We start from the raw sequence: 26,869 nt of genomic DNA on the forward strand, positions 1-26,869 counted from the left end.
ACGCGCCCGCCCCTCCCCCTGGCGGCTCGCGGAGGGCTCGTCGGGTCCTCCAGTACCATAGAGGCGGCGGCGGGCGGGAGCGGCGCTCCTCCCATCTTCAGGCCGGGCCATCCTCGGCTACCAGCCTTCTCGTTCCCGGGTGCGGCGCGAGGGAACGGCAGAGAGCGGGAGGTGAGTGTCCTCTGCCACCCCCCCCCCCCCACATGCACACGCTGCGCTCTCCATCGCCTGTACGATATTACATGTATGAAGTCATAAGGGATGAGTGCCTGGCCCCGCCCCCATCCATGTAAATACCCCATATGTGGTGTCTATTCCCTCCAACACAGTCCAGTACACATAGCATCAGTCACTGCATATCAGGCTGTGGGATTGGGGATGGTTTATATATAAATACAGAGGGGCTGCAGCACACAACAGGAAACCAGTGACAGGGGTTCTTGGTTACGCTTTAATGCGCTTAAGCTCACCAACTGCGCCAAAGTGTCCCCAATCTGGTGAGTCCTACTCTAACCAGGCCAAAATTTTAGTTTTTATCAGTGTTCTAGTGGGAACCATGCCAAAAGCATGGGAATGGGTTTTTGGCATGGTTCCCACTAGAACGCTAATAAAAACTAGAATTTTGGTCTGGTTAGAGTAGGACTCACCAGATTGGGGACACTTTGGCGCCAGGGCTGCCCAAATCCGGATCCGGGAGACATCCGGATAGTTGCTATCCGGATATCTCCCAGTTAACCTGTGCAGGGTGGGCGGTCCAAGCGGCGGTCACGTGATTACAAACACTTCCTCCTTCCAGGTTGAAGGAGGAAGTGTTTGTAGTCACGGGACGCACTCCACGTGGAGCGCATTGTGGGAGGCACCGAGGGACGGACGAAGAAGACGTCAGACAGGTAAGCTTGACCCCCCCGGTCAAGCTTACCTGTCTGACGTCGTCTTCGTCTGGCCCTTGGCGCCTCCCACGATGCGCTCCACGTGCGTCACTTGACTGCAAACACTTCCTCCAACCTGGAAGGAGGAAGTGTTTGTAATCACGTGACCGCCCTTTGGACCGCATCGTGGGAGGCGCGGAGGGATGGACCGAAGAAGACGTCAGACAGGTAAGATTGAACCCCCCCCCCCGCACAGGTTTACTGGGAGATATCCGGATAGAACTATCCGGATGTCTCCCAGATCTGGATTTGAGCAGCACTGTTTGGCGCACTTGGTGAGCTTAAACATGTTAAAGCATAACCAAGAGCCCCTGTCACTGCTTTCCTGTTGTTTGCTGCAGCCCCTCTCGCTTTTTCTCCCCCAAAAGTGGAGAAAAAAGTGACTGCGGCTTATAGTCCAAATGCAGGGAGTTCCTGACTTGTGAACGCCTGCCAATACCAACCTCCAACCCACCGCAATGTAGGGGACTCCCTGTACTGTCCCCATGCAGAGGAGGACATGGGGACAAACTGAGGACATATGGACACAAAGGCGCATAGAGGAGGACACGGGGACAAACTGAGGACATATGGACACAAAGGCGCATAGAGGAGGACACGGGGACAAACTGAGGACACAGGTGGTATGAGGTACAAAGGGGCATAATTCACAAGATGCCCCTTCACCATGGATGCACAAGGTTTAGTATATATTTTTGTCCCATGGTTTTTGTCTAAACCTAAGTGCATCTTATGATCAGGAGCATCTTCTAGTGCGAAAAATACAGTATATATTTATTGTTTTCAAAATAAACCTGAGAGGTCCTTATGAGAGAAGCTCCTATACTTACCTGTTACAGCAAAGTCTCTAGATCCTCCAGACTACCCTTTCTTTAAACAAGTGCCAGTGTGGTGGCCTATTTTGCAACCAGTCAGAATTTGAAACCTATAGGAGAAGGTGAAGAGTTCCAGAGATGGCGACACCTAAAGATGTGATACTTACCCGTTCTTCCTCTAGCCCCATAAGCACTTTCAGAGGATTTAAATTCGTTTTTCAAATGAAGTCTAATGACTTTGGATGTGACCGCGGGATTAGGGGGCGGGGCTAACTTACCCAGAAGTCATCTGGGACGTCTGCGTTCCATTGCGCGTCATAGGTGTAATGAAAGCCGCGTTCCATGACTCACTACCGCGCTTCCTTTTTCAAGCTGGAGGGAGGAAGCGTGGTAGCGAGTCATGGAACGCGGCTTTCATTACACCGCTGACCCATAATGGAACGCAGATGTCCCCGAAGAGTTCTGGGTAAGTTAACTCCCCCATCCTGCGGTTACCCGTGAAGTCATTAGACTTCATTTGAAAGCTGAATTTGAGTCCTCAAAAGCCCATCCTTGCCCATAATTGCTGCGGAGTCCCTTGCCGTCCTCCCGCGGTCTGCTGTTTAGCCACAGAATACCCCGACTGAGCCAGTTACCGGGGCTGATCGTGGCTGAACGGCAGACCACTGTAGGACAGCGAGGTGCTTATGGGACTGAAGGAAGCCCCGAGTAAGTAACAAATTTTTAGGTACCGCCGTCTCTGGTTTCCTTTAACGTTAAGCAGAGGACAGGGAAGGTTAGTTTAATGCCTGGTACACACCATGCCATTTCCTGCCAGACAGAGGTGTCAAATCGATTATTTCTGACAGGTCTAATCTGATTTCTGATTTTTTTCTGATCGATTTTTTTTTTTTTATAACTTCTATACTAAATCGGTCAGAAACAGGATTGGAAAACAGATCGGACCAGTAGGAAATAATCAATTCAGCCCTACGATCTGACCGAAAATTGCATGGAGAGTAACAAGCATAAAGCCCCATCTACACGATACGATTCTTTGTGCTATTCCATTACGATTCTATTTACGATCCGATTAAATCTGACATGTCCGATCGGTATTCGATTAAATTCGATTTGCCATTGTTTTGCAATGGCAAATCGAATTGAATCGAATCTCGATCGGAATGTCTGATTTAATCGTTTTGTAAATAGAATCGTAATCGAATCGCACAAAGAATCTCATCGTGTAGATTGGGCTTTAGAGACAGAGGATCAGCAGGACAGCCAGGCAACTGGTATAGCTTAAAAGGAAATAAATATGGCAGTCTATATAACTTTTGCCTAACGTTCACTTTAATGCCAGCAGGACTCTGCAGGAGGAGGGTGAGATGTTTTTCGGCTTTACCATGTGACCAAATTTATTTATGTATTAATATAGCGCTGACCTATTATGCAGCGCTGTACAGAGTATATATTGTCTTTTCACTAACTGTCCTTTAGAGGAGCTCACAAACTAGTCCCTACCACAGTAATGTCTATGTATGTATTGTGTAGGCTAGGGACAATTGACTTATCTGTATATTTTTGGGATGTGGGAGGAAACCAGAGTGCCTGGAAGAAACCCGCACAGACACAGGGAGAACATACAAACTCCTTGCAGATGTTTGCTGGGATTCGAACCGGTGACTCAATGCTGGAAGGAGAGAGCGCTAACCACTGCACTGCTGTGCTGCCCATGTGTATACCTTATTAGAGAGAGCTAACTGGTAACAGTGACCACACAGCAGGGGGCTGCAGTACTCCTTTCTAATGCATAATACACACAATGAAATTTTCTGGCATATTTACTGCCAGATCAGTGATTTCCAGCATGTCTGATCTGAATTACGATTTTCTGCTTGTCTGTTTATTTCTATGGAAAATCGATTGGAAATCAGATCGGGCACGCTGGAAATGGTCGATCTGGCTGTAAATCTGCCAGAAAATCTCATGGTAGGCATTGAGGTTCAGCTACCAACACATCTATTTTTCTAGTTGTATTGATTAAAGGGGAACCTAAACTGAGAGGGATATGGATGTTTCCTTTTAAACAATACCAGTTGCCTGGCAGTCCTGCTGATCTCTTTGGTTGCAGTAGTGGCTGAATCACACACCTGAAACAAGCATGCAGCTAATCCAGTCTGACTTCAGTCAGAGCACCTGATCTGCATGCTTGTTGAGGGGCTGTGGATGAAAGTATTAGAGACACAGGATCAACAGGAGAGTCAGGCAACTGGTATAATTTTAAAAGGAAAAATCCATATCCTTCTTAGTTTTGGGTCCCTTTACTACCCAGTTTACAGTGGATGCGCCTGCATCAATTTCTGGGCAGATTCCTGTCTTGGCTTTATATAATGGCAATGCATCTGCTGTACAATGAGAATGCACTCAGCAGTGCTTTGTACAGATGGTTTGCCATTACATTGTGTATCAGCTCCACATCTGCTGAAATCTATTGAATATCTGTGTGGTAGGAGTCAGGATTGCCACACGGCAATCTATTCATGTCTCGCTGCCGGGTGGGACGAAGGAGCGGTTCATGTGTGATGTCATGTGGTGGGCGGGGGAGAGGCGTGCACAAAGGAGTCAGCCATCGCTGGGGGGGGGGGGGGGGAGTTGATTTGCCGGGTACATCACTTGTGGGCTGGGTGCCTCTGTACAGGCCCCTTATCAGCTGAGGCAGTCATTATTGGCAGGGTATTGCCTTCTTCTTTTTCTGTAGCGTTTCAGCTAGCGTTTTGCTGTTTTGGGAAGCGTTTTTGGTGTAGTAGATTTCATATATTGTTACACTAAAGCGGTTACTGAACAGCTACTGTAACAAAAAACGCCTGGCAAACCGCTCTGATCTAGCGTTTTTCAGAGCTGTTTTCCACTTTCCTATACTTTAACATTGAGGCAGAAACGCATCCGCAATCCAAAATCTGCAGCAGCCCGGGAGTATGCGTTTCTGCAAAACGCCTCCCGCTCTGGTGTGCACCTGCCCATTGAAATACATTACCCTAGCGGATCCGCACCCGCAAGCGCATCGCAAACTGCAGCCGAACCGCTCTGGTGTGCTGTGCACTAGGCCTGACATACTGTTTTACTGTGGTAAAGTATGCCTGGAGTGAGAGGGATATGGTGGCTGCCATATTTATTTTCTTTTAAAGCGGTATTGTCACCATCAAAATCAAATTTCAACAGCAACTGGTCTGAGTGTATTAAGTGATAAAGATGCTAATCCTGCATTCAAAACTTTCAAAACTTTTTCTGCTGTTATGGTTTGTAGTCTTCGCATACTTTAGGAGCACTGGCCCTAGTGCCAAACAGTGCCAAAGAGTTGAATGCTGGGAGTTCTTTTTATCTATAATATATTCCTCCTCTTCCATTTATTTCCCTGCCTAGCTTTCTTATCTAAACACCTCTGCTCACTTGTGTTTACAAGTAAAGGCCCATACGCACGTCGGATTTTAGCGAACAACCCGTCGTTTGAACGTTCCGTCGTTCGGACGTTTTTGCGTCAAATCCGACGTGTGTACAGACTATCGTTCGGGTGATAAGACTGGTTACCAACAATCCGCCGGGCGGATCGCTGGTAACCAGTCTTATCACCCGAACGATAGTCTGTACACACGTCGGATTTGACGCGAAAACGTCCGAACGACGGAACGTTCAAACGACGGGTCGTTCGCTAAAATCCGACGTGTGTATGGGCCTTAAGGCTGAGGTGACTCAGCGATTGGAGGATAAGACAGTGTAGTTTCCTAGCATACACCTCAGTGGGAGTGTCAGAGGACTCTGGGAGGAGGGCAGCTAATGAATACACAATGAGCAAGAAAAGGGAGGGGGGAAAACAAGAGTCAGGGAGGATATGATGTCAGCATTAGCTTGGCAAGATGGCCACTGCCTAGAATAGGATTTTCTGCTTTTCCTTTATAAAATTCACAGGAATCATTATGTGGATAGCACAATACATCTGTAATGCAAGTAGAAGTAGTATTTATCTACTTATGTTTTTTTATTTCTAGGTTAGCATGGGTGTCGCTTGTTCTTTAAGCAAAACCAGTTGCCTGGCAGTCCTGCTGATCCTCTGCCTCTAATACTATTAGCCATAGCCCCTGAACAAGCATGCAGCATATCAGGGGTTTATGACATTATTGTTAGATCTGACAAGATTAGCTGCATGCTTGTTTCTGGTGTGATTCAGGCACTACTGCAGCCAGCGTTTGCACACCCCTATGCTAGGTGAAACGTGGCCAGTAACGACCATCTCTGACAATAATCTAGCGTGTACAGCAGCCATAACACCACGACCAGTGATCACCCTGGGGGTTCTTTCACATCTGACAACGTGTGCAGGAGTCGTTCTCCTGCACGCGTTGTCCTGCGGCGTGTCGTCGGGATGTTGCGGTGCGACGCAATCATCGGCGGTGGTTATTAATTCTCTCGACGGAAAAACGCAGACGAATAAGTCTATGGTCTTTCATTTTACCTTAAAGGGACACTTAAGCCAGAAAAAAGTTTTACTTCACTGGGACTTCTACCAGCCCCCTGCAGTAGTCCTGTGCCCTCGCAGCCACTCACTAATCCTCTGGTCCCCCGCTGCCAGCTAGTTTCATTTTTGCCGACAGGCCCGTCAGGACTGGCTACGCGTAGCTTTCTCCGCATTCCCGACTGTAATTAGCGCTATTGCGGGCAGCAACGCGTACAAAGATACGCGTTGCCGCATTACCTACGCATAGATATGCGACAACGCGTATTTTTGTACACGTTGCAGCCCGCAATAGCGTGAATTAGTCGGGAATGCGGAGAAAGCTACGCGTGGCCGGGCCTGTCGGCAAAAACGAAACTAGCTGGCAGCGGGGGACCAGAGGATTAGTGAGTGACTGCGAGGGCACAGGGCTGCTGCAGGGGGCTGGTAGAAGCCCCAGGTGAGTAAGTCTTTTTTTTTTTTTTTTTTTTTTTCTGGCTTAAGTGTTGACTTTGCGTTAAACCGCAGAAAACTGGCTCAGATGTGAAAGAGCCCTGGTGGATCGATGCAACTGAGCACCAGCCAAGAGCATTGTTCCCCCCCCCCCCCCTTGCCCCACCCACAGTGTGACGTCACTCCTGTGCTGATCCTTGACCTCTGTCTCCTGCACAGCAACAGTATCTGCCCCACAATGTCTCCCCAAAAGATTGATTTCCGATCTCCTTGGAGCGACATGCCTTGTAGGTGTGTAGGATGCTTTAGCCTTCTCCAGGACAGGATAATCCCCTCACCCTGCCCCCTCTGCTTTACCTGAAAAGCTCTTGGGACATTCCTGTGCTATAGATATGCAAACAGCTGCTGCCCAACCCCTCCCCCCTCACTCCCCATTCAGTGGGCTTCCTGTCCCAGCAGGAGGGGAGCATTGCTAATAAAGCTGCAAACAGCAGCAGTAGGGTGGTAGTTCATCACTGGTCAGCTTTCTAGGTAAGCAGATGGGAGGGGAGGTGTGTGGATTTGGATCTACAGCTGGATGGTGTATGTAGTACTGTCTTCTCATTTGGTACCAAAGGACTGTGCTGGGTTTTTTGTGCTGTAAGATATGTTTCAGGTTGTACCCACCGGCAGCCATGTTTATCCACTTTAAGTGGCTGCCTGGGAGCGTAGCGAATATGGGACCAGACTCGTGTCAGGGACAGCTGCGTTCTGGTCTTGTTGATGTATGTGATACTGTTATGCGTTTATATAGTGCTGAGGCTTTTTTTGCTCTCCTCTATAGAGGACAGCGATTCTAGGACTAAAGTATTGATGGTATAGAGATTGGTTCTCTAATAGTTTGATATAAAATTCCTCGGTTTCAATACACTTTCATTTCATGCGATATCTAATCTATTGAAACTGTTAAGTGGCTTTGTGGTACTTTAAAGGGACCTGAAGTGAGAGGGACATGGAGGCTGCCATATTTATTGCCTTTTAAACAATACCAGTTGCTCTGCAGTTCTGCCTCTTTGGCTGCAGTAGTGTCTGGATCACACACCTGAAACAAGCATGCAGATAATCCAATCATACTTCAGTCAGAAACATCTGATCTTCATGCTTGTTTAGGGTCTATGGCTAAAAGCATTAGAGGCAGAGGATCAGCAGGATAGCCAGACAATGTACATAGTTTATAAGCAGGGCAGGGCTGTAGTCGGTACAAAAATCGCCCAACTCAGTTTATGAAACCACCGACTGCAACTCCAGGGACCCTAATTGACCCCTCAGTCTAATACTTACCAGGGCTGTGGATTTGGTACAAAAATCTCCCATCTCCAGCTCCTCTGTTTATGAAACCACCGACTCATACTCCAACTCCAGGTACCTAAAATTGCTTCGGCTCCACAGCCCTGGTTATAAGGAAATAGTCCGCTCCATATTCCTCACTTTGTGTTCCCTAAACTGAGAAGGATATGGATTTTTCCTTTTAAAGTAATACCAGTTGCCTGACTCTCCTGCTGATCCTGTGTCTCTAATACTTTTAGCCACAGCCCCTCAACAAGCATGCAGATCAGGTGCTCTGACTGAGGTCAGACTGGATTAGCTGCATGCTTGTTTCAGGTGTGATTCAGCCACTACTGCAGGCAGAGAGATCAGCAGGACTGCCAGGCAACTGGTATTGTTTAAAAGGATACGTTCATATCTCTCTGTTAAGGTTCCTTTTAAGGGTCCATTCACACTTGAGCGGGAATCGCGTGATTCCCGCTCATTGCAAACCGCTAGCCATTTAATCCTAAGGCAGTGTTCTGTGTTTTGCGGGTAGCTTTAACCACAAATGCGTTACCTGCTGCATTTTGCCGGAGTTTCCTGAGCGATTGCGGTTAGCATGTATAGAACCGCTAATCGCGATCGCTCCCAAAACACTAGTGTTGAGTAATTTTTTTTTTTCATGTTAATCGCGGAAAAATCACTCCTGCCTAATGCTAGCGTTTTTCAATTTTTAGATGTGAGCGGGGCCTGCTGGACAAATTCTAGGATTGGAGCAGCAGAAGATGTTTTTTCTGCCTGTGTAAAATGCTCTGCTTGTTGGTGAAGCTGTACTTCTGAGCTTATATTGTGAAAGGTTTTTTTTTTTTTTTTTTGTCCACACAGGTGCAGTTACAATACCAGGAGAGACCAGTCTATCCTCCGTTACAGCTGGATCAGCATAATCGTCCTCTTCATCCACCTCAACAGTACACACAGGACTACTCTGTACCTTTTATCCCTGGCTACTCTCTGCCCTATATACCGGACTACTCAGTGCCCTTTGTACCGGAGTACTCAGTGTCCTACATACAGGACTATTCCGGGCAATACGTTCAGGTGTCTGGATCGGCGTCCTCCGAGTATTCTACGCCTTCCCTTACGCCGGCCACATCGTTAGCTTCATTTCCAGACACATCCGCTTCCTCTAGGCAGCCCTCCCCCACAGCCGCTACGCCCGCTACCTACATACCCGCGACACCTGCGTCGCCGACGGCATCCGACCGCGGTTCCCCCGAGCCTTCTATAGACTCTTCTCCTCTGCCGTCTTTTCACGCTTGTGCTGAACCGCATTGGACGAGAATGCCGGCTGCCGTGGTGGACAACAGCCAGGTGATATGCGAGGTCTGGGCGGCCAACCTGGAGATCGAAATGCGCAAGATCAGAGAAGTCGTCAACAGCTACTCCTACGTGGCGATGGTGAGTTTTACAGTGTACAGTGCAATAAATGTATTTTAAACCAGGGGCTTGATCAAACAGCAACATAGTTCAAGTCATCCATTTATCATGTTTATCCAGGAAGGATTACCAATTAGCTGCTCTGCCGAGGCAGTCGCCTGACACAGCTGAGAGATGAAATTACAACTTGCGCTTATTCACAGATGAGGGGGACTTGGACAAGCTAAAGTTACTCTCTAAATACATACAGGGTGCATTTCTCTGTTGTCCTTCTGTTCTGTGCAAGAGTTCAGGTCCACTTTAAATGAAGTGAGCAGAGGATAGTAAGTTTCTACAGCTATGTACAGGCTGTACGTTTTTCTGTCACCCAGAATCATTAGGCACTATTTCCACTGTGCCAAATTGTAGGCAGAATTGGCAGCGTTTCCTCCGCGTAATGACCTGCCGTCCAGATCGCACTGTTTTGCAAATCTGGAAGGGTGTGATTTCTGCAGCCCACGGGCGAATTTCTATGGCTGTGCATGGCGTATCAGAAGGGGATCAGCTGCAGCTCCTACCGGAAGCTGGTGTTGTCTGATCGTGCAGTCTTATGATTTAAGCTGCCCGGCATGTGTAGTGCGATCCTGCCCTGCCACCCTTCCTATTCAATGATGATGCTGGCATTAATGCCCCAAATATCTCCCCGTCTCTCCTCGTGCTCCCTTTGCCTCTTTATACCTCCTGGGTCTCTCTTGCCTCCTTTATGTCTCTGTGCCCTCTCTGTGTCTCTCTCTGTGCCTCCTCTGTCCCCCAAGCTGCATCAGTTCTGGACATAGCTTCAAGCACGAGTCCAGCGATGCCAGTCTATCCACTTCCCCTCCTGCAGGCTCTAATGCACGGCATACTTCCTGTATGTCATGTGACATACAGGAACCCGGATTTTTGCCAAGCACAAGAGCCGGCAGAGGGCGATAGAGGACGGAAGGTATGTACAACGCTGCGGGCCGCACGCGCCGGGACTTTGGGAAAGTTTGAAGACTCTTCTAACTTCCCCATGTGGAAATGATGTGATCGCGATATATGCCGCTTTGACGATTCTGAAATTGTGATCTTGGTGATCGCGATTTCGATTTATATTTCAGGCCTACTGCCTACACTCCCCAAATTTTCAGGGTAAGGAGGGACCCCACAAGCTACTTCTATGGCTTATTTGCAGCCCTCTAATCCCACTGGTTCTAGAAACCGATTACAGAAACCGGTCTTGGGTACCAGCGGGTCTCTGCAGGCTGCAATTTATAGTGTAGCTGCGATATTTTGGGGGATTATACTGAGCATGTGTTAGGCCCCGTTCACACCTAAAATCGCAAAACTCTAGCGATTACGCTAGCGTTTTGCGGGAGTGGTTTTTCCGTGACTAACGCGGGAAAATCACTGGACACTAACATTTTGGGATCGATCGCGATTAGCGGTTCTATACATGCTAATTGTGATTACTCAATCGCCGCAAAAACGCCCGTTATCGTGACAGTGAGAACACTGCCATAGCAAATTATGTTATGCGGTTTTAGGTGAGCGGGAATCGCACGATTCCCGCTCAAGTGTAAATGGGCCCTAAGGCAGCTTTTGGACAGCATGATCAGACATTACAGCGGCTCTTATGCTGGGCATACACGGTACATTTTGTACTGCTATATTGAGCCGCTGGCACTGGTATCGCGCGCGGAATCGTTCCGGCGGGTCATCGGACACGTCGGAAATTATCAATCAAGCCATCAGCGGCTCGATTGATAATTTCAAACGAACCGTGTATGCCTAGCATAATGCTGGGAATACACCATACAATTTTCTGTTATGCTGGGCATACACGGGTCGACACCTTACCAATCGAGCCACTGATGGCTCGATTGATAATATTCGACAGGTCCGATGACCTGCCGGATCGATTCCCTGCGGGCAGACAATAGCGGGGAATCGAGCGGAAGATAAGGAAGCGCCCGCGGGGATGATCGGGAATCGATCCAGACGGCGGCAGGGAAGCGGCGGGAGTCGATCTGGCCGCTAATTGAGCCGCCGGGTCGACTCGTGTATGCCCAGCATTAAGGCCCATACACACGTCTGATTTTTCCGAACGACTGGTCGTTTGAACGTCCCGTCGTTCAGTCGTCCGCACTCTAAATCGGCCGTGTGTACAGACTGTCGTTCGGGTGAAAAGACTGGTCCCAGTCTTATCACCCGAACGACAGTCTGTACACACGCCCGGTTTTGCGTGCGGACGACTGAACGACGGGACGTTCAAACGACCAGTCGTTCGGAAAAATCCGACGTGTGTATGGGCCTTTAGTTTTACCTGCCAGATAGATAAATTCAAACATGTTGGAAAATTAGATTACATTCTGTAGAGACTGGTCTTTATCTCTGGTGCATTGTCTTCCGTTTTATCTCCTGCTGAGTAGAACAATATCCTAATTGCTTGGCAGATAGATCGTAAGATAGATACATATGCATTCTAATCCTTGGCATACATGGGTCGTTTTTTCGTTATTTACCAAGCCGCGGATGGCTCGTTTGATAATATCCGACGTGTCCGATTCCGCGCTCGATCCCCGCGGGCGGACAATGGCGGAAAACAAGTGGAAGATAAGGAAGCGCCTGCGGGAATCGATCCAGGTGCGAGCTGGGACGCGGCGGGAGTCCGGCGGCTAATCGAGCCGCAAAAACGACCCGTGTATGCCCAGCATAACAGAAAATCTAATAGAAAATTGTATGGTGTATTCCCAGCATAATTTGAGAAGCCTGTTCTAAGGGGGAGGGGGAGAGGGGGCTGGAGCTGCTTTGCTGTGGGAACAATAGCAGTGGGCAGTGAGTCAACAGGTCAGATGAATAAACAGGAAAGGTCAGTCTTTAGTAATCTGGTATTATTTGGCCACCTCTTTGGCTGTAGAACATCTATTAAAGTGTACCAGAGATCTAAAAATAGCAAAAATTGATGCTTAGCCGGGGCTTCCTACAGCCCCATAAACACGTCTGAGTCCCTCTGCGTCGTCCCGCGGACTGCCGTTCAGCCGCGGTCAGCCCCGGTAACCGGCTCAGCCGGGTCCAGTCTGGGTCTTCTGTGTGTGTGGACCTATGATTAGACACAGATGAGGGGGAATTAGACAGGCTAAACTCTCTAAATACATACAGGGTGCACTTTTGTTTTCCTTCTGTCCTGTGCAAGAGTTCAGGTCCACTTGAAGTGTTTTGAGGGGGTTGTTTATTTATTAGTAGGAGACCCCTTATTACTTTTTTTGGATTGAGTGAACAAAACCGGTCAATATTAAAGGTGCATACACACATGATTCCTGCAAGCGGGTTGTCGGACCCGCCTGCGGGGTGGCCGTTCTGCCGACAGTTTGCCAGTGTACAGTCTGTCGGCAGGCTGATGAGGCTGGTTTTGACCGATCCGCCAAGCGGATCGGTCAAAACCAGCCTTATCAGATTGTACACACTGGCAAACTGTCGGCAGACCGGCCACCCTGTGGACGGGTCCGACAACCTGTTGTTTGCAGGAATCCGGCGTGTGTACGCACCTTAAGGGTAATCTGTAACAAAATCCGGGATCCGGGAGGGGCCTATTTCCACTACACACGAATTCGCAGTGTGCATTTTTGTATCCAAAATGCAACATGTTAGTGAATGGAGCGATTTCCATTTAAAGCGGAATATAACCCTGCATTTCAACTTTGCTCTAAAACATTTACAGCATATTATATGCAAAAAGCATTTTTTTTTTTTTACTAGACTAGCATTGGAAGGGTTAAACACAGGTATAAAGTTCCCTGGAGAGATATGCAGAAGTTCAGATTGTTACATTCTATTTAGTTAAATGTATCTATTGAGAAATGTTACTCTTTGGCTGTCCTCCAGCTCCTTCTCAGTCAGAGAGAGTGAGTCACATTCAACACTTAGATACATTTATGTAAACAAAATGTATCTGTCAGCTTCGGATGCATCTGCAGAAATCTCCAGGAACTTTAAAGCCCTGTGTAACCCTTCCAATGCTGGTCTAGTAAAAAAAAAATGCTGGTTGCATATAATATGCTGTAAATAATGTTTTAGAGCAAAGTTGAAATGCAGGGTTATATTCCGCTTTAAGTGAGAATTTCTAGACTCGATACGGGAAAAATCTGCATGGTATGCTGCAATTTTCCACATTCTGCGGCAATCTGCATGGGAATCGTGGCTAATGATAGTCAATGGGGCCGCATATATTCGCAATACAAACGTGGAAATTCGCCTTCTACAATCCAACATACACAGGAAGTTAATTAATGCTAATGAGTTGTTGGGCATATGATGTTGCTAGGCAGTTTTAAAATCGCCACTCAATTTTCATGTGAAAAATGCGCATAAAAACGCACGCGTTTTTAAATTTGCAATGTGCAATTTGAAATGCGATACACGATACGCAATGCGTGCTAGTGGAAATTGCAACAGTAAAGCAAAACTCTTCTGTTCCCAAATCACTGTCAGGCGGAGAACAAAGTAAAACGAGTTACCCTTGTTAAAGCGGTATTGACTTCTTATCAGTCTTATCAGCGGTTTGAACAATAGCAAGATATTTTTTTTAGCTGTTTCAACTAATGCTGGATACACACGGTGCGTTCGCGCACTCTATTTTCCCATCAATTCCCGTCGATTCGTTTATTTCCAACATGTCCGATTTGGATTTCGATGGATCGTTAGGTCGATTCGGCATGCGAATCGACCTAACGATCCATCGAAATCCAAATCGGACATGTTGGAAATAAACGAATCGACGGGAAAATCGAGTGCGCGAACGCACAGTGTGTATACAGCATTAAGCTGTTTGACAATTGTGCTGCATAAAAGACCGCTGTTGAGCGTCTGTATGGGGCATAATAGACAAGTTTGGCAGATAGTTGGGACATAGTTGGTAGGCGTGTATAAACCTTAAATAAACCACCATTAAAAGGCGATGTTAATGAACCACGTTGTTACTTTCCTAGCAAGCTTTCATTTTATTATGAGGAAGTGAAATCCGTACTGGAAGTGTTCTTGCTAAGGATACTTTTGGAGTTCTTATTTAAATCTCTTCTCTCTTGTGTCTCCGCAGGACACGGAGTTTCCGGGGGTGGTCGTGAGGCCAATCGGAGAGTTCCGAAGCACCATAGACTATCAGTACCAGCTCCTGCGATGCAATGTGGATCTGCTGAAGATCATTCAGCTCGGGTTGAGCTTCATGAATGAGAAGGGGGAGTACCCAGCGGGCATCAACACCTGGCAGTTCAACTTCAAGTTTAACCTGACGTAAGTCTCTGTCTTCACTATCTGTGTCCAACCTGCCTTCCTGCTCCACTGCTGCCCGCTTTCACCTGCCTCCCTGCTCCACCACTGCCCACATTCACAGCAAGATGAGACATCAGCATGTTGCTATCTGTGCCCAACCTGCTCCACTGCTGCCCGCGTTCACCTGCCTCCCTGCTCCACCGCTGCCCACATTCATAGCAAGATGAGACGTCAGCATGTCGCTAACTGCCCAATCTGCCTCCCTGCTCCACTGCTGCCCGCGTTCACCTGCCTCCCTGCTCCACTGCTGCTCGCGTTCACCTGCCTCCCTGCTCCACCGCTGCCCACATTCATAGCAAGATGAGACGTCTGCATGTCACCATCTGTGCCCAACCTGCCTGTGTGCTCCACTGTTGCCCACATTCACAGCAAGATGAGACGTCAGCATGTCTGCCTCTGTGCTCGGCTAGTTTAGGAATCAACATGACAGATCTGTGTGTTTTCCAGGAAATCCTCAAATTTCAATATTTTATGTTTCATAGATATCCATCCCAATCATGGTATATATCAAATCTAACCTGTAATTAATATTTAGTTGTATAGCTGCCTTAAAGAAGACCAGAGATGAACCTAAATCATGCTTAATTTTTTTTTTTTCTGAAGCAAGTCTTAATACTTGCTATCCAAGTGCTCCGCCTCCTGCTTGCACGATTCCCATCCTCCGGATTTTGCTGCCACTGAGATCACTGGTACCACGTGACTCTGCACATGTCATGACATCAAACATGTTCCAGTGCCACATGGTACTGGCGCTTGCGGTGATGGACAGCAGAGGAGACCAGGAGTTGTGTAAGCAGAGGGGTGAGACTTTACAACACAGAGCTTGGGCATGGGAGGGGGGTGTGAAGAGGGACACCAACCGGTGGGGTCCATTGTTTGCATGATACCCAACACGGCTACTACCGTGCTCCTGATCAAACCCTTCCGATTGAAAGAGCGTTCTGTCAGCCATGTTCTGGCACTGAACGTGGCTGGCGGAACAAGAGGGGCACCCTTATCCAGTTGACCTGGATCTGTGGTGTGCAGGAGGCATTCAGAAAGGAGGATCCACTACTCTGTAGAACAGGATCCTGTTTTGTGCACTGGACCGGGCTGCTGTTGTCCAATCCATAAAACTGTCCAGCAGGGGTCTCCTGACCAGAGCCTATAGAGCCCCCAGCAATGGCAGACATACAGCTAGTGGTGTCCAGCAGTCTCTCCTGACCAGAGTCTATAGAGCCCCCAGCAGTGGCAGACATGCAGCTAGTGGTGTCCAGCAGAGGGTCTCCTGACCAGAGCCTATAGAGCCCCCAGCAATGGCAGACATGCAGCTAGTGGTGTCCAGCAGAGGGTCTCCTGACCAGAGTCTATAGAGCCCCCAGCAGTGGCAGACATGCAGCTAGTGGTGTCCAGCAGAGGGTCTCCTGACCAGAGCCTATAGAGCCCCCAGCAGTGGCAGAGACATGCAGCTAGTGGTGTCCAGCAGAGGGTCTCCTGACCAGAGCCTATAGAGCCCCCAGCAGTGGCAGACATGCAGCTACTGGTGTCCAGCAGGGGGTCTCCTGACCAGAGCCTATAGAGCCCCCAGCAGTGGCAGAGACATGCAGCTAGTGGTGTCCAGCAGAGGGTCTCCTGACCAGAGCCTATAGAGCCCCCAGCAGTGGCAGAGACATGCAGCTAGTGGTGTCCAGCAGAGGGACTCCTGACCAGAGCCTATAGAGCCCCCAGCAGTGGCAGACATGCAGCTAGTGGTGTCCAGCAGAGGGTCTCCTGACCAGAGCCTATAGAGCCCCCAGCAGTGGCAGACATGCAGCTAGTGGTGTCCAGCAGAGGGTCTCCTGACCAGAGCCTATAGAGCCCCCAGCAATGGCAGACATGCAGCTAGTGGTGTCCAGCAGAGGGTCTCCTGACCAGAGCCTATAGAGCCCCCAGCAGTGGCAGACATGCACCTAGTGGTGTCCAGCAGAGGGTCTCCTGACCAGAGCCTATAGAGCCCCCAGCAGTGGCAGACATGCAGCTAGTGGTGTCCAATTATGTGACATGACTATGTACTCTGTACAGCGCTGCGGAAGATGTCGGCGATTATATAAATACGAAATAACCACGGTTTTCCTTATGCCGTTGCAGAGAGGACATGTATTCTCAAGATTCCATCGATTTGTTGGCGAACTCCGGCCTCCAGTTCCAGAAGCACGAGGAGGAGGGAATTGACCCGCTGGTCTTTGCTGAGCTGCTGATGACCTCTGGAGTGGTTCTGTGCGAAGTCAAATGGCTTTCATTCCACAGGTGAGCGGGGCGGTGTAGTGATGGCAATAATCTCAAGCTTATTATAGGCATCTGTACGCTAGACACTGGAACATCGGATTACAAGGACTTGCCTGCTATTTGTTCATTAATATGAGTTCAGTACGTTTTTTATTGATTCACAGGGCAACGCATGCACGGGAGACCTGCCCTACATTTTCCTTCCTCGCTAACTTCTAAAAACTACAGGTGTAGGTCCTCTTCACTCCTGCATGTTGTTCATCCGCTAGTTAAAAAAAAAATAAAATAAAAAAAAAAAATGGACACAAGGCTTTGGCTGCGACCCCCCCCCCCCCCCCCCCTCCAATTCCTCCAATTATCACATGGCCGCAAATCCTCCGCAGTCTGAAGTCTGCCTGCGCGCCGCACAACGCACGGACATAGGAGGACGCAGCGACAGGCATTTTATTATACAGGATACGGTATATAGTGTTTTGGCTGACTGGCAACTCTGTCCTCCCATTGGAGGTACAAGCACTTGTGCATTTGATGCACTACTTTTTATCTGGAGTTCGTTAATAGACTGTACAGTCTTGTTTCTGCTTGGAGGAGGTAAGTCCACCACTGCCTCCTCTAATTACCAAATTTTTGGCTTTTAAGCTCATTTAAAACCCCTTTTATCCTTTTGGCGCCTCTGTTCTCTCCTATATAATATTGTATCCACCCTGGGTGGAGGGTTGCGACCCTTTTCTACTATCTACAGAGAGCGACTTCTTATTCCTGAGTGGGGTCAGGATAATCTCCCCACCTGCCTTTACAGTGGTTGCCTATTGGTGACCCATGCTTGTGAGTATAACAACTATTGCTCTGTCATGATCCCCTTTGTCAATACATACTACACTATTGGGGCTCTTGGTGTTCCTCTGTTTATCTCGTTTGGTGGACTACAAGGTTCAGCATACCTTAGGGCTTTGTAGTCCGGCAACACTTAATCCCAGGCTGGAAGAATTGCAGGTATCCAGGGCTCCTTAAAAACTGCAGCAGTCACTGGGTAGAGGCAGCCACTTGCCTCCTGCGAGTGGCTGCGATACCTCCGTGGGCGGGGCATAGCTCTTGGCACAGGTAGGACTGCACAGCAACCTTAAATCACTGCTGGCCACACACATCTCATCAGGCATCAACTCTCCTATTAACCAGCGGTAAAGTGGACCTGAACTCAGAACTTCCTCTCTGCTCTAAAAGATACACAACAGCATAACCTTTAAAGAAAAACCTTTGTTACAGCTGATACAATCCTGCAATAAATCTGCAGTATCTACTATGTATTGTTAACATCCTGTGCTTTCAAATGAGCTTATCTGCCATCTCTGCCATAGGCAGGCATGTGACACAGCTGAGAGATCAAATTACAACTTGTGATTAGGCACAAATGAGGGGGAATAAACAGGCTAAACTCTTTAAATACATACAAGGTGGATTTCTTTGTTTTCCTTCTGTCCTGTGCAAGTGTTCAGGCCTACTGTAAGAGCAGCCAATCATTGGTTTCACACGGACGCATATGCCGCCCACCAGCCGGAGACGGCGTCACGTTGGGGCCAAAAAACAGGTTTATTATACCCTGAGGTTTATTATCTGTTTATTATACTAGGCGCTCCTGGACTTATAATGGAGATTGGTTTACTGTACCCAAGTTTATTATAAGATTATACAGAAGTTTCTCAATAATCGGCGGCTTGTCGGTGAAGTTGCTGCGGTCCTGTAACTGTGTTTTCTTCTGTTCCAGCGGTTATGATTTTGGCTATATGGTGAAGCTTCTCACAGACTCGCGGCTCCCCGAAGAGGAACACGAATTCTTCACCATTCTCAACCTTTTCTTCCCAACCATCTACGACGTAAAATATCTGATGAAGAGCTGCAAGAACCTGAAGGTGTGTAGCATTTCTTGTATTTTAGTTATTGGGGGTGTAGGGAGGAGCGGTAACTGCCTATAAACTCTGTAAACTAACTCTGTAAAGGATCTAGTTTCTAAAGTGTTGCAGTCATGATATAGGACATACATGTCAAACCTCTGGTCTGTGAGCCATATCTGGCCTGCAGAGCAGTCGAATTTGGACCCCAAGTGGTCTCCCTTTTTGCATTGTTTGGAGACACCAGGGAACTGTATAGGGGAGTGAAGGGTTGGAACTTTGAGAGAGGAAGGGAGGTGGCCACTAGACACCAGGGAACTGTATAGGGGAGGGAGGAGAGCTGGATATTGGGGAACTGTATAGGGGGGAGGTAGCCACTAGACACCAGGGAACTGTATAGGGAAGGGAGGGGAGCTGGACATTAGGGAACTATATAGGGGAGGGAGGAGGCACTAGACACCAGGGAACTGTGTAGGGGAGGGAGGAGAGCCACTAGACACCAGGGAACTGTATAGGGGAGGGAGGAGAGCTAGACATTGGGGAACTTTATGAGGGAGGGGTTGGAACTTTGAGGGAGGGGGTGGCCACTAGACATTGATTTTGAGCCCACTTTGTATCTGATTTTTTTTTTTACAACCTTGAAATAGCGCATAGTGGAGTTCATTCCCTCTATAACAATATAACTGTAAACAATAGATGAACTACTGTCGGCAGAACATCCACCCAGCGGGAGGATCTGGGGGACCCGTCTGCGGAACTATGGCGTGTGTACGCGCCTTTAGATTGTAAGCCTCTGGGCACTCCCCCTAATCCAGCTTGATTATGCAGTCTCACACCCCACTTGTGGACTAGAACAGACTATTTTGAACAAAGACACTGAACTACTGTTATCTGAGACATTTGCATGATCTTGTTTTGTTGTGTGCTCCTTGTATGGTAACCCATTTATCTATTGTGCAGTGCTGTGTAATATGTTGTATAAATACAATAAATAGTAGTTTTTATTGCTACTAGAGTCCCAGCTTGCTAGGAGTGTTTTGAGTGCAGAGGGTTAATTGTATTTAAATTGACCACTCCCCTCAGCAATTGGGATAATCAGTGATATGCAAATTTGTCTGTTTATGCAAATGTATATTTGTATGCAAATATATGCAGCTTGAAAATGGGTTTAAATTGTTCTATTTTCAAACTGCATATATTTGCATAAAAAAAGCATACATTTAGAAGTATTTGCATATCATTGCTCATCCCTATTCTCCACCTGCCTTCCCCTTACAGGGAACCTAAACTGAGAAGAATATGGATGTTTCCTTTTAAAATAATACCAGTTGCCTGACTCTTCTGCTGATCCTGTGTCTCTAATGCTGGGAATACACGGTTCGTTTTTGCCTTCGTTTAAACCTTCGTTTCGATTGTGCCTTTTGTCCTTTTCGATCCCGAAATAATCGGTCATACGGTTAATATCACCACCCACGGTTTCGTTTTTTTTTTCGATTCTGATGGTTTCGTTTTTCCAATGATCGAAGGCTGCAAAGAAACGAAACGAAAATCCCTTTTTACAGGGACGGACTAGCATAAACGAATATATAATCGATCTGAACAGCCATCAAGCCTACCAATGGCTCGATTAGATGGATAAAGAGAGATAATATCAAACATGTTCGATCACTAGTCGTTCGTTTTTGGGGTCTATTAATCGAAACTATAATGAGATTATGACTATTTTCACATACGTTTTCAACACTCGATTCGTTTACCGAACGAATCGAAGGTTTAAACGAAGGCAAAAACGAACCGTGTATTCCCAGCATTATACTTTCAGCCACAGCCCCTGAACAAGCATGCAGATCAGGTGCTCTGACTGAAGTCAGACTGGATTAGCTGCATGCTTGTTTCAGGTGTGTGATTCAGCCACTACTGCAGCTAAAGAGATCAGCAGGACTACCAGGCAACTGGTGTTGTTTAAAAGGAAACATCCATATCCCTCTCAGTTTAGGTTCCCTTTAAAGCACATATGAGCTGAGAGTAATATGGAGGCTGCCATCTTTATTTCCTTTTAAGCAATACCAGTTGCCTGGCTATCCTGCTGATCCTCTGCCTTTTATACTTTTAGCCATAGGCCGTGAACAAGCATGCAGATCAGGTGCTCTGACTGAAGTCTGAATCACACACCTGAAACAAGCAGTCAGCCTACTGAAGCCAGGGAGATCCGCAGGGCTGCCTGGCAACTGATATGTTTAAAAGGAAAGAAATATGGCAGCCTCCTTATCACTCTCACTTCAGGGGTACTTAAACTCAGACCCCAGCAGGACGATCATGGCTTCCCTTGCAAGGGGGAGTTTGATGAGTTTTCTAGTTGTATAAATTTGAAAATATCTGCATAATGTTGCCTCAACTCAGAATTCTTTGCATCTCATTGACCATCACAGTGGGGATTGGTGAAGCGTTGGGATGTTCTGAGACCTCGTGTTTTGCACCCTGCAGTTTTATGATGGGCAGAGCAGTGAGGGTGGCTTCTGGGGAGGGTCAACGAGAGGCTAGTATGTCTGCGATCATGAGAATGTTGGGCAAATGTATGCATCTGTGGGATGCAGCGGCTGAACGATGGCCATCTTCATGTATTAATATTCCTCTCAATCGCACAGGGTGGCCTGCAGGAGGTGGCGGACCAGCTGGACCTGCAGCGAATCGGCCGGCAGCACCAGGCAGGATCGGACTCCCTGCTTACCGGCATGGCGTTCTTTCGCATGAAGGAGGTGAGTTCCTGCGAGGGAGCACTCTGCATGTTAGAGACACATCAGCCTATGAGAGGACGGCTCTCCCCGGCCAATCAAAGGCCGAAGATCGCCGATCTCGTACAGCGCTGTGACCCCCGGATTTCTTTCCCCTTACGTTTACAAGCAGCCTGCTAGCCGCGATCGGGGAACGACCGCGCATGCGCGCGGCCGTTCCCTGGGAAACTGCAGCCCCAGGACTTGACGCCAATTGGCGTTAGGCGGTCCTGGGGCTGCCGCCGCGGTCACGCCCATTGGCGTGAGGCGGTCTAAGTAGTTACGTTAAAAATAGTTTTTACTGATTCCCAAAAAAAGTAGTGCTTTACTGTTAGAACACTGACCTCTCTTCCACAGCACTTTTCAGAATATTTATAATCTTGCCGCTAAAGGAGCACGTACATTTACAGATTTTGCGGCCCGGTCGACTGATTGTACAATTTCATAGAAATGGATGAAAATCTGTCGCAACATGTCTGCCTGAATGGTGACTTGATCAATTTCAGACCAGAATAAATCAAATTAGTCAATGGGACATGCTAGGAAAGCTCAGTCGAAAGTGCACAATCTGGTGCGCAGCGGTAATGGCGTTTGATATCGAGACTGATAGGCGCAGTGTGACCCCCCCCACCCCATGTTTGTCACAAGTGTAAAATCTTCCCTGATGCCCATGCTCTGTCATTTCTCACGCGTCCTGCTGGTGCAACTCCTCCACTGTCGCTACCGCGAGTGTCTGTACCACGTTGCACCAGGCGTGTGACATCATGCATGCGCCACATGGTACAGGAACTCGTCTGAAAACACCGAGAGCTGCGCCAGTGGGACAGGTGAGAATTTACAAAGCCTGGGCAACCGAGGAAAATTTTACACCTTTGGAGCTGCAGGCAGTCGTCACTAGGGCGATTTCTGATTCCATCCTGAAATCTAATGGAAATCGGTCTGCAGTGTATGGGCAGGCAACAGATCCCTCATCAGATTCTATCAGAGAGAGATCTGTGTCATTGTCAATCTGCCCATCATCGCTAGATGTATGAGCATCTTAAAGGGGCACTATCACGAAAAATTGTGAAATGTAAACTAAGTGCAAACCTATACAAATAAGTACATTTCTTCCAGAATCCCCTATGGAGAGATGGACTAGTCCAAAACCTGTCGCTTGTCAGATTTCTACTACTTACTGTAAGTGACAGCAACATAGGAGAAAAGTAATTTATGGCTCATTTTACTCTGGAAGAAACCTACTTATTTTTTGTCCATTTGCACTAGTTTTAAATTTCACAATGTTTCTTTCATTATCCCTTGGAGAAGCTTACAAACAAATCTTTACTGATTGAAAAGGGACTAAGGCCCGGTTCACATTAGTGTTCCAGGCCTGGCTTCCCCAGACCCGGAACGCTCCGTACACAGCGGATGGTGAACGGATACATTGTTAATCAATGTATCCATTCACTCGTGCGCCATCCGGATCCGATCCGGGAACGCAGCTCCGACGGTCCGGCTTTTTTTCCAACATGCTCTATTTTTCAGTCCGTCCCGGTTCGGCTGCAGACCCGGGCCGGATCCTGACCCGAACATGCGGCCCATGCTGTGCAATGAGAAACGGATGTTTCTCATCACACTGGCAATAGGACCGGATGCTTCCAGCACCGGTCCTATGCCACTTGGGGGGCCCAGACTACACGCCGGTATTCCCAATGCTTGCAGTGCCTTTCTGGCACTGCAATGTATCTAGTTCCGGGTACTTTATTGTAGCCGGACCTGATACATGCATCCGGCGCAACTTGTGGCCACCGCAGAGACCCGTACGGTCTCTTTGCGGCCCCCGGACCCGGACACTTGCGGACTCGAACCGCAAGTGTGAATGGGGCCTAACCCAATAAACTTCTCTGTATGTTTTTGGGTTGTAAGAGGAAAATGAAGTGCCCAGAGAAAACCCACTCATAGAAAATACAAACTCCATGCAGAGTGTAACCAGGCCCAGAAGTGTTCATGTAAAAATCCAGACACACGCTCAACAAGTCACAGAAAACAGACTTTTACTCATTATACATATGCATACACCTGCATTGTACAAAGTGTAGATTGGTTCCAGAGTAAATGCACTAGAATTTTCTTATTCCTATGCTGCTGTCCTTTTTCAATAGATTGTAAAAATCTGACAGGTTTTGGACCAGTCCATCTGCTCATAGGAGATTCTCAGGGTTGTCTTTATTAAAAGCACTAGCGCCAGTCTAGTGAACAAGCAGGAAACCTCTTCTAACGAGATTGGATGGACAGCACACTCTCTGTCATGGGCAAACTTGGCCCTCCAGCTGTTACGGAACTACAAGTCCCACAATGCATTGCAGGAGTCTGACAGCCACAGTCATGACTCATAAAGGCAGATGCATTGTGGGACTTGTAGTTCTTTAACAGCTGGAGGGCCAAGTTTACCCATGCTTGCTCTAACGGCTAGGCTTCTGATAGGTTGTAGTAAAGTACGCCCACACACTATTCAGCCAATCCCAACACTTCGTGCTGTAGAGGGTGCCGTGAATGGAGAACTGTTCCCTGCTGGTTCCACTAAGCTAGATAGTGCCAAAGCACTTCCTGAATGGCCGTTGCTCAGTCCAACTGCCAAAATAGTGTGTAAGTGAGATCCTTTCCGTGGAGTTTTTTTTCCTTAAAGGGATACTGTAGGGGGGTCAGGGGAAAATGAGTTGAACTTACCCGGGGCTTCTAACAGTCCCCCGCAGACATCCTGTGTTGGTGCAGCCACTTACCGATGCTCCGGCCCCGCCTCCAGTTCACTTCTGGAATTTCAGACTTTAAAGTCTGAAAACCACTGCGCCTGCGTTGCCGTGTCCTCGATCCCGCTGATGTCATCAAGAGCGCACAGCGCAGGCCCAGTATGGTCTGTGTCTGCGCAGTACACTCCTGGTGACATCAGCGGGAGCGAGGACACGGGCGTGCAGGCGCAGTGGTTTTCTGACTTTAAAGTAAGAAATTCCAGAAGTGAACTGGAGGCGGGGCCGGAGCATCGGTGAGTGGCTGCGCCAACACATGATGTCTGCGGGGGACCATTAGAAGCCCCGGGTAAGTTCAGCTCATTTTCCCCCGACCCCCCCCCCCAACAGTATCCCTTTAAGAATAAATTACTCATCCCCCGTGAGGAGATGGGCTAGTCCAAAACCAGCCAGACCTGTCAGATTTTAACTCTTTCCTGTATGTGATAGCAAAATAAGTGATTTGTAGTGAATATGACGCTGGGAGAAATTTTCGCAATGGCGGTGCTTAAAGTTAGTTTCAACTAATAAAAGTTTTGTGCCCAACAGCTGTTTTTTGAGGACCACATCGATGACGCCAAGTACTGCGGGCGCCTCTATGGTCTGGGGACAGGAGTGGCGCCAAAATCAAATGAGGAGGCGGAGGAAAAAGTGAGCCTGATGTCGCTCATCAGCAACGGACAGCAATGAGACGACCTCAGCCGACCCGCCGACCTCCTCCTCAACTGTATTCTGTCGTCCTCTCGGCCACCCCCACACCTTCCACAGAGCCACACCTTCCACGGAGAAGCTTCTGGAAACAGTAAAAATCCACAAACGTGACTGTTTGTATGAGTCTATTATGCAACATGTCACTTCATTGTTACTTTTAAAACTTTTACTGCAAGTCATCACCCTGTTACAGGAAACGAAAAAAAGCAAACTAAAGAAAACTATAACCAAACTGCATCTGGAAAACCCCCCCTCTACCTTTGACAAGCTTTGCAGCCCTTAGTAATACCTTAGTGCTTGGATTCTTGTTACGCATTTTTCAATTGCTTTCAGCGTGGATACTATGAGGGGCGTGGCGGACGTGGACCAATCAGACTGCGGTTTGTCCGTTAATGCACACATGAAGCACCTTAAGGACCGACTGAGCTTCTCTTGAATGCCATGCACTACTGTGAGATAAAATGGGTAGAGGGTGTGAAGTAGGATATAACTTTGGGTTCTGTTCACTCTCCTGAGCCCTTGTTTCTTTGATTTGTGCCCTCTAGTGGCTGGAAGATTCTCTCATTTCAGATACCAACTGTACTTCAGACAGGATAGTTTACAGAATTCACTCATACGAGTTGGATAAGAACGACTTTGACTCAAATCCGTTAAGCAGGGCTTAGTGGTTGCATCTTATTTAAATGTCACCATCGTGAGTGGGTAGATGTATACACAACAAGCCTGCTGCAGTCAGAAGGATCCATTCTCTCTATTACAAATTCATTCCCACATGGGTGTTTTTCAGTAGTACTTATCCCACCGCCATGTTTCACACTTGGCATGCAGCCCCTTCCCGCTTCAGTCCAGGTTAACATAGATTATAAAGTAACATTCCAGGCAGATTCTAGCATGTGAAGAGAGCCGCTTTTACTTATCCTCTTGGAGACTACCTAATCAAATGGTGATTTTTATTCATTTTAAATGTGAAGTTCTTGCAAGAACGACATTGACATTGGTATCCCGTAGATGCTCAGTGAACGATTGGCAGGCGCGGCTGATTTCTGACTTGACATCAGAGAATACTGAACCCTGGACAGAGTTTAGGAGTTGCTTATTTTGGGGGTGAAATGAATCCTGATTGGGTCTGGAGTCATACCCCTTCTTCTGCCTTCTAAATCTGAACGTCCATCTTACACGTCTGCCTTCAGAGCGGAACGCATTGGGAGGCAGCGGCTTAGGAGTTGACCCCTTGCAACTGCAGGGCGATTTTTGCATTTTACGAAAACCTCGCTCATCCTTCGTTGGACTGCGGCCTCCATAGATCTGTCGTATTCTAAAGTAGCAAATTACCACGTCTGCCAATCGCAAAGCTTGCCGCCTTCCCCTAAAAAAGTGCAAGTAGGTTTTTTTTATCGGTCAAAGGAAAATAAAAAATAAAAAAAAATCTATTTATTGTGTTATGAAGTCATTTGGTGCCACATGCAGAAACTACCTTTTGGTTTTAGGTTTCAGAGGGGGAAGTTTTTACGTGGCATTTTAACTCTTTAGTACGGCCATGACGCCTTGTTTTAATGCCTATTTTGTGTCCCCTTTTATCTGTGTGTATTCTGTAAGCCGCAGTGGCCCCGTCCTCGTATCCCGACCTGCTCAGAAGTAACTGCTGAAAGCAGTGGAAACATACGCCGCCGTTACCGCTGCAGTTTGTTCTTGTAAATCATATACATGGTCCATTAACTGGTTGTAAATACTTGTTCTTAAATTTGTAAAATAAAGATGGTTTTCCTTTTTCTTAA

General features: G+C 47.7%; 1 protein-coding gene across 1 annotated transcript; it reads left to right on the plus strand.

The window, feature by feature from the left end:
* Positions 1-26,869, plus strand: CNOT8 (CCR4-NOT transcription complex subunit 8). The gene is made up of 7 exons (XM_068278302.1): positions 1-171; positions 8,838-9,410; positions 14,485-14,678; positions 16,824-16,982; positions 18,724-18,868; positions 21,493-21,603; positions 24,933-26,869. Exons 2-7 carry the CDS (start codon positions 9,294-9,296, stop codon positions 25,071-25,073), a joined length of 867 nt encoding a protein of 288 aa, XP_068134403.1. The 5' UTR covers positions 1-171; positions 8,838-9,293; the 3' UTR covers positions 25,074-26,869.

The sequence above is a fragment of the Hyperolius riggenbachi genome, chromosome 3, assembly GCF_040937935.1.
Source record: "Hyperolius riggenbachi isolate aHypRig1 chromosome 3, aHypRig1.pri, whole genome shotgun sequence".
NCBI classification, from domain to species: domain Eukaryota; kingdom Metazoa; phylum Chordata; class Amphibia; order Anura; family Hyperoliidae; genus Hyperolius; species Hyperolius riggenbachi.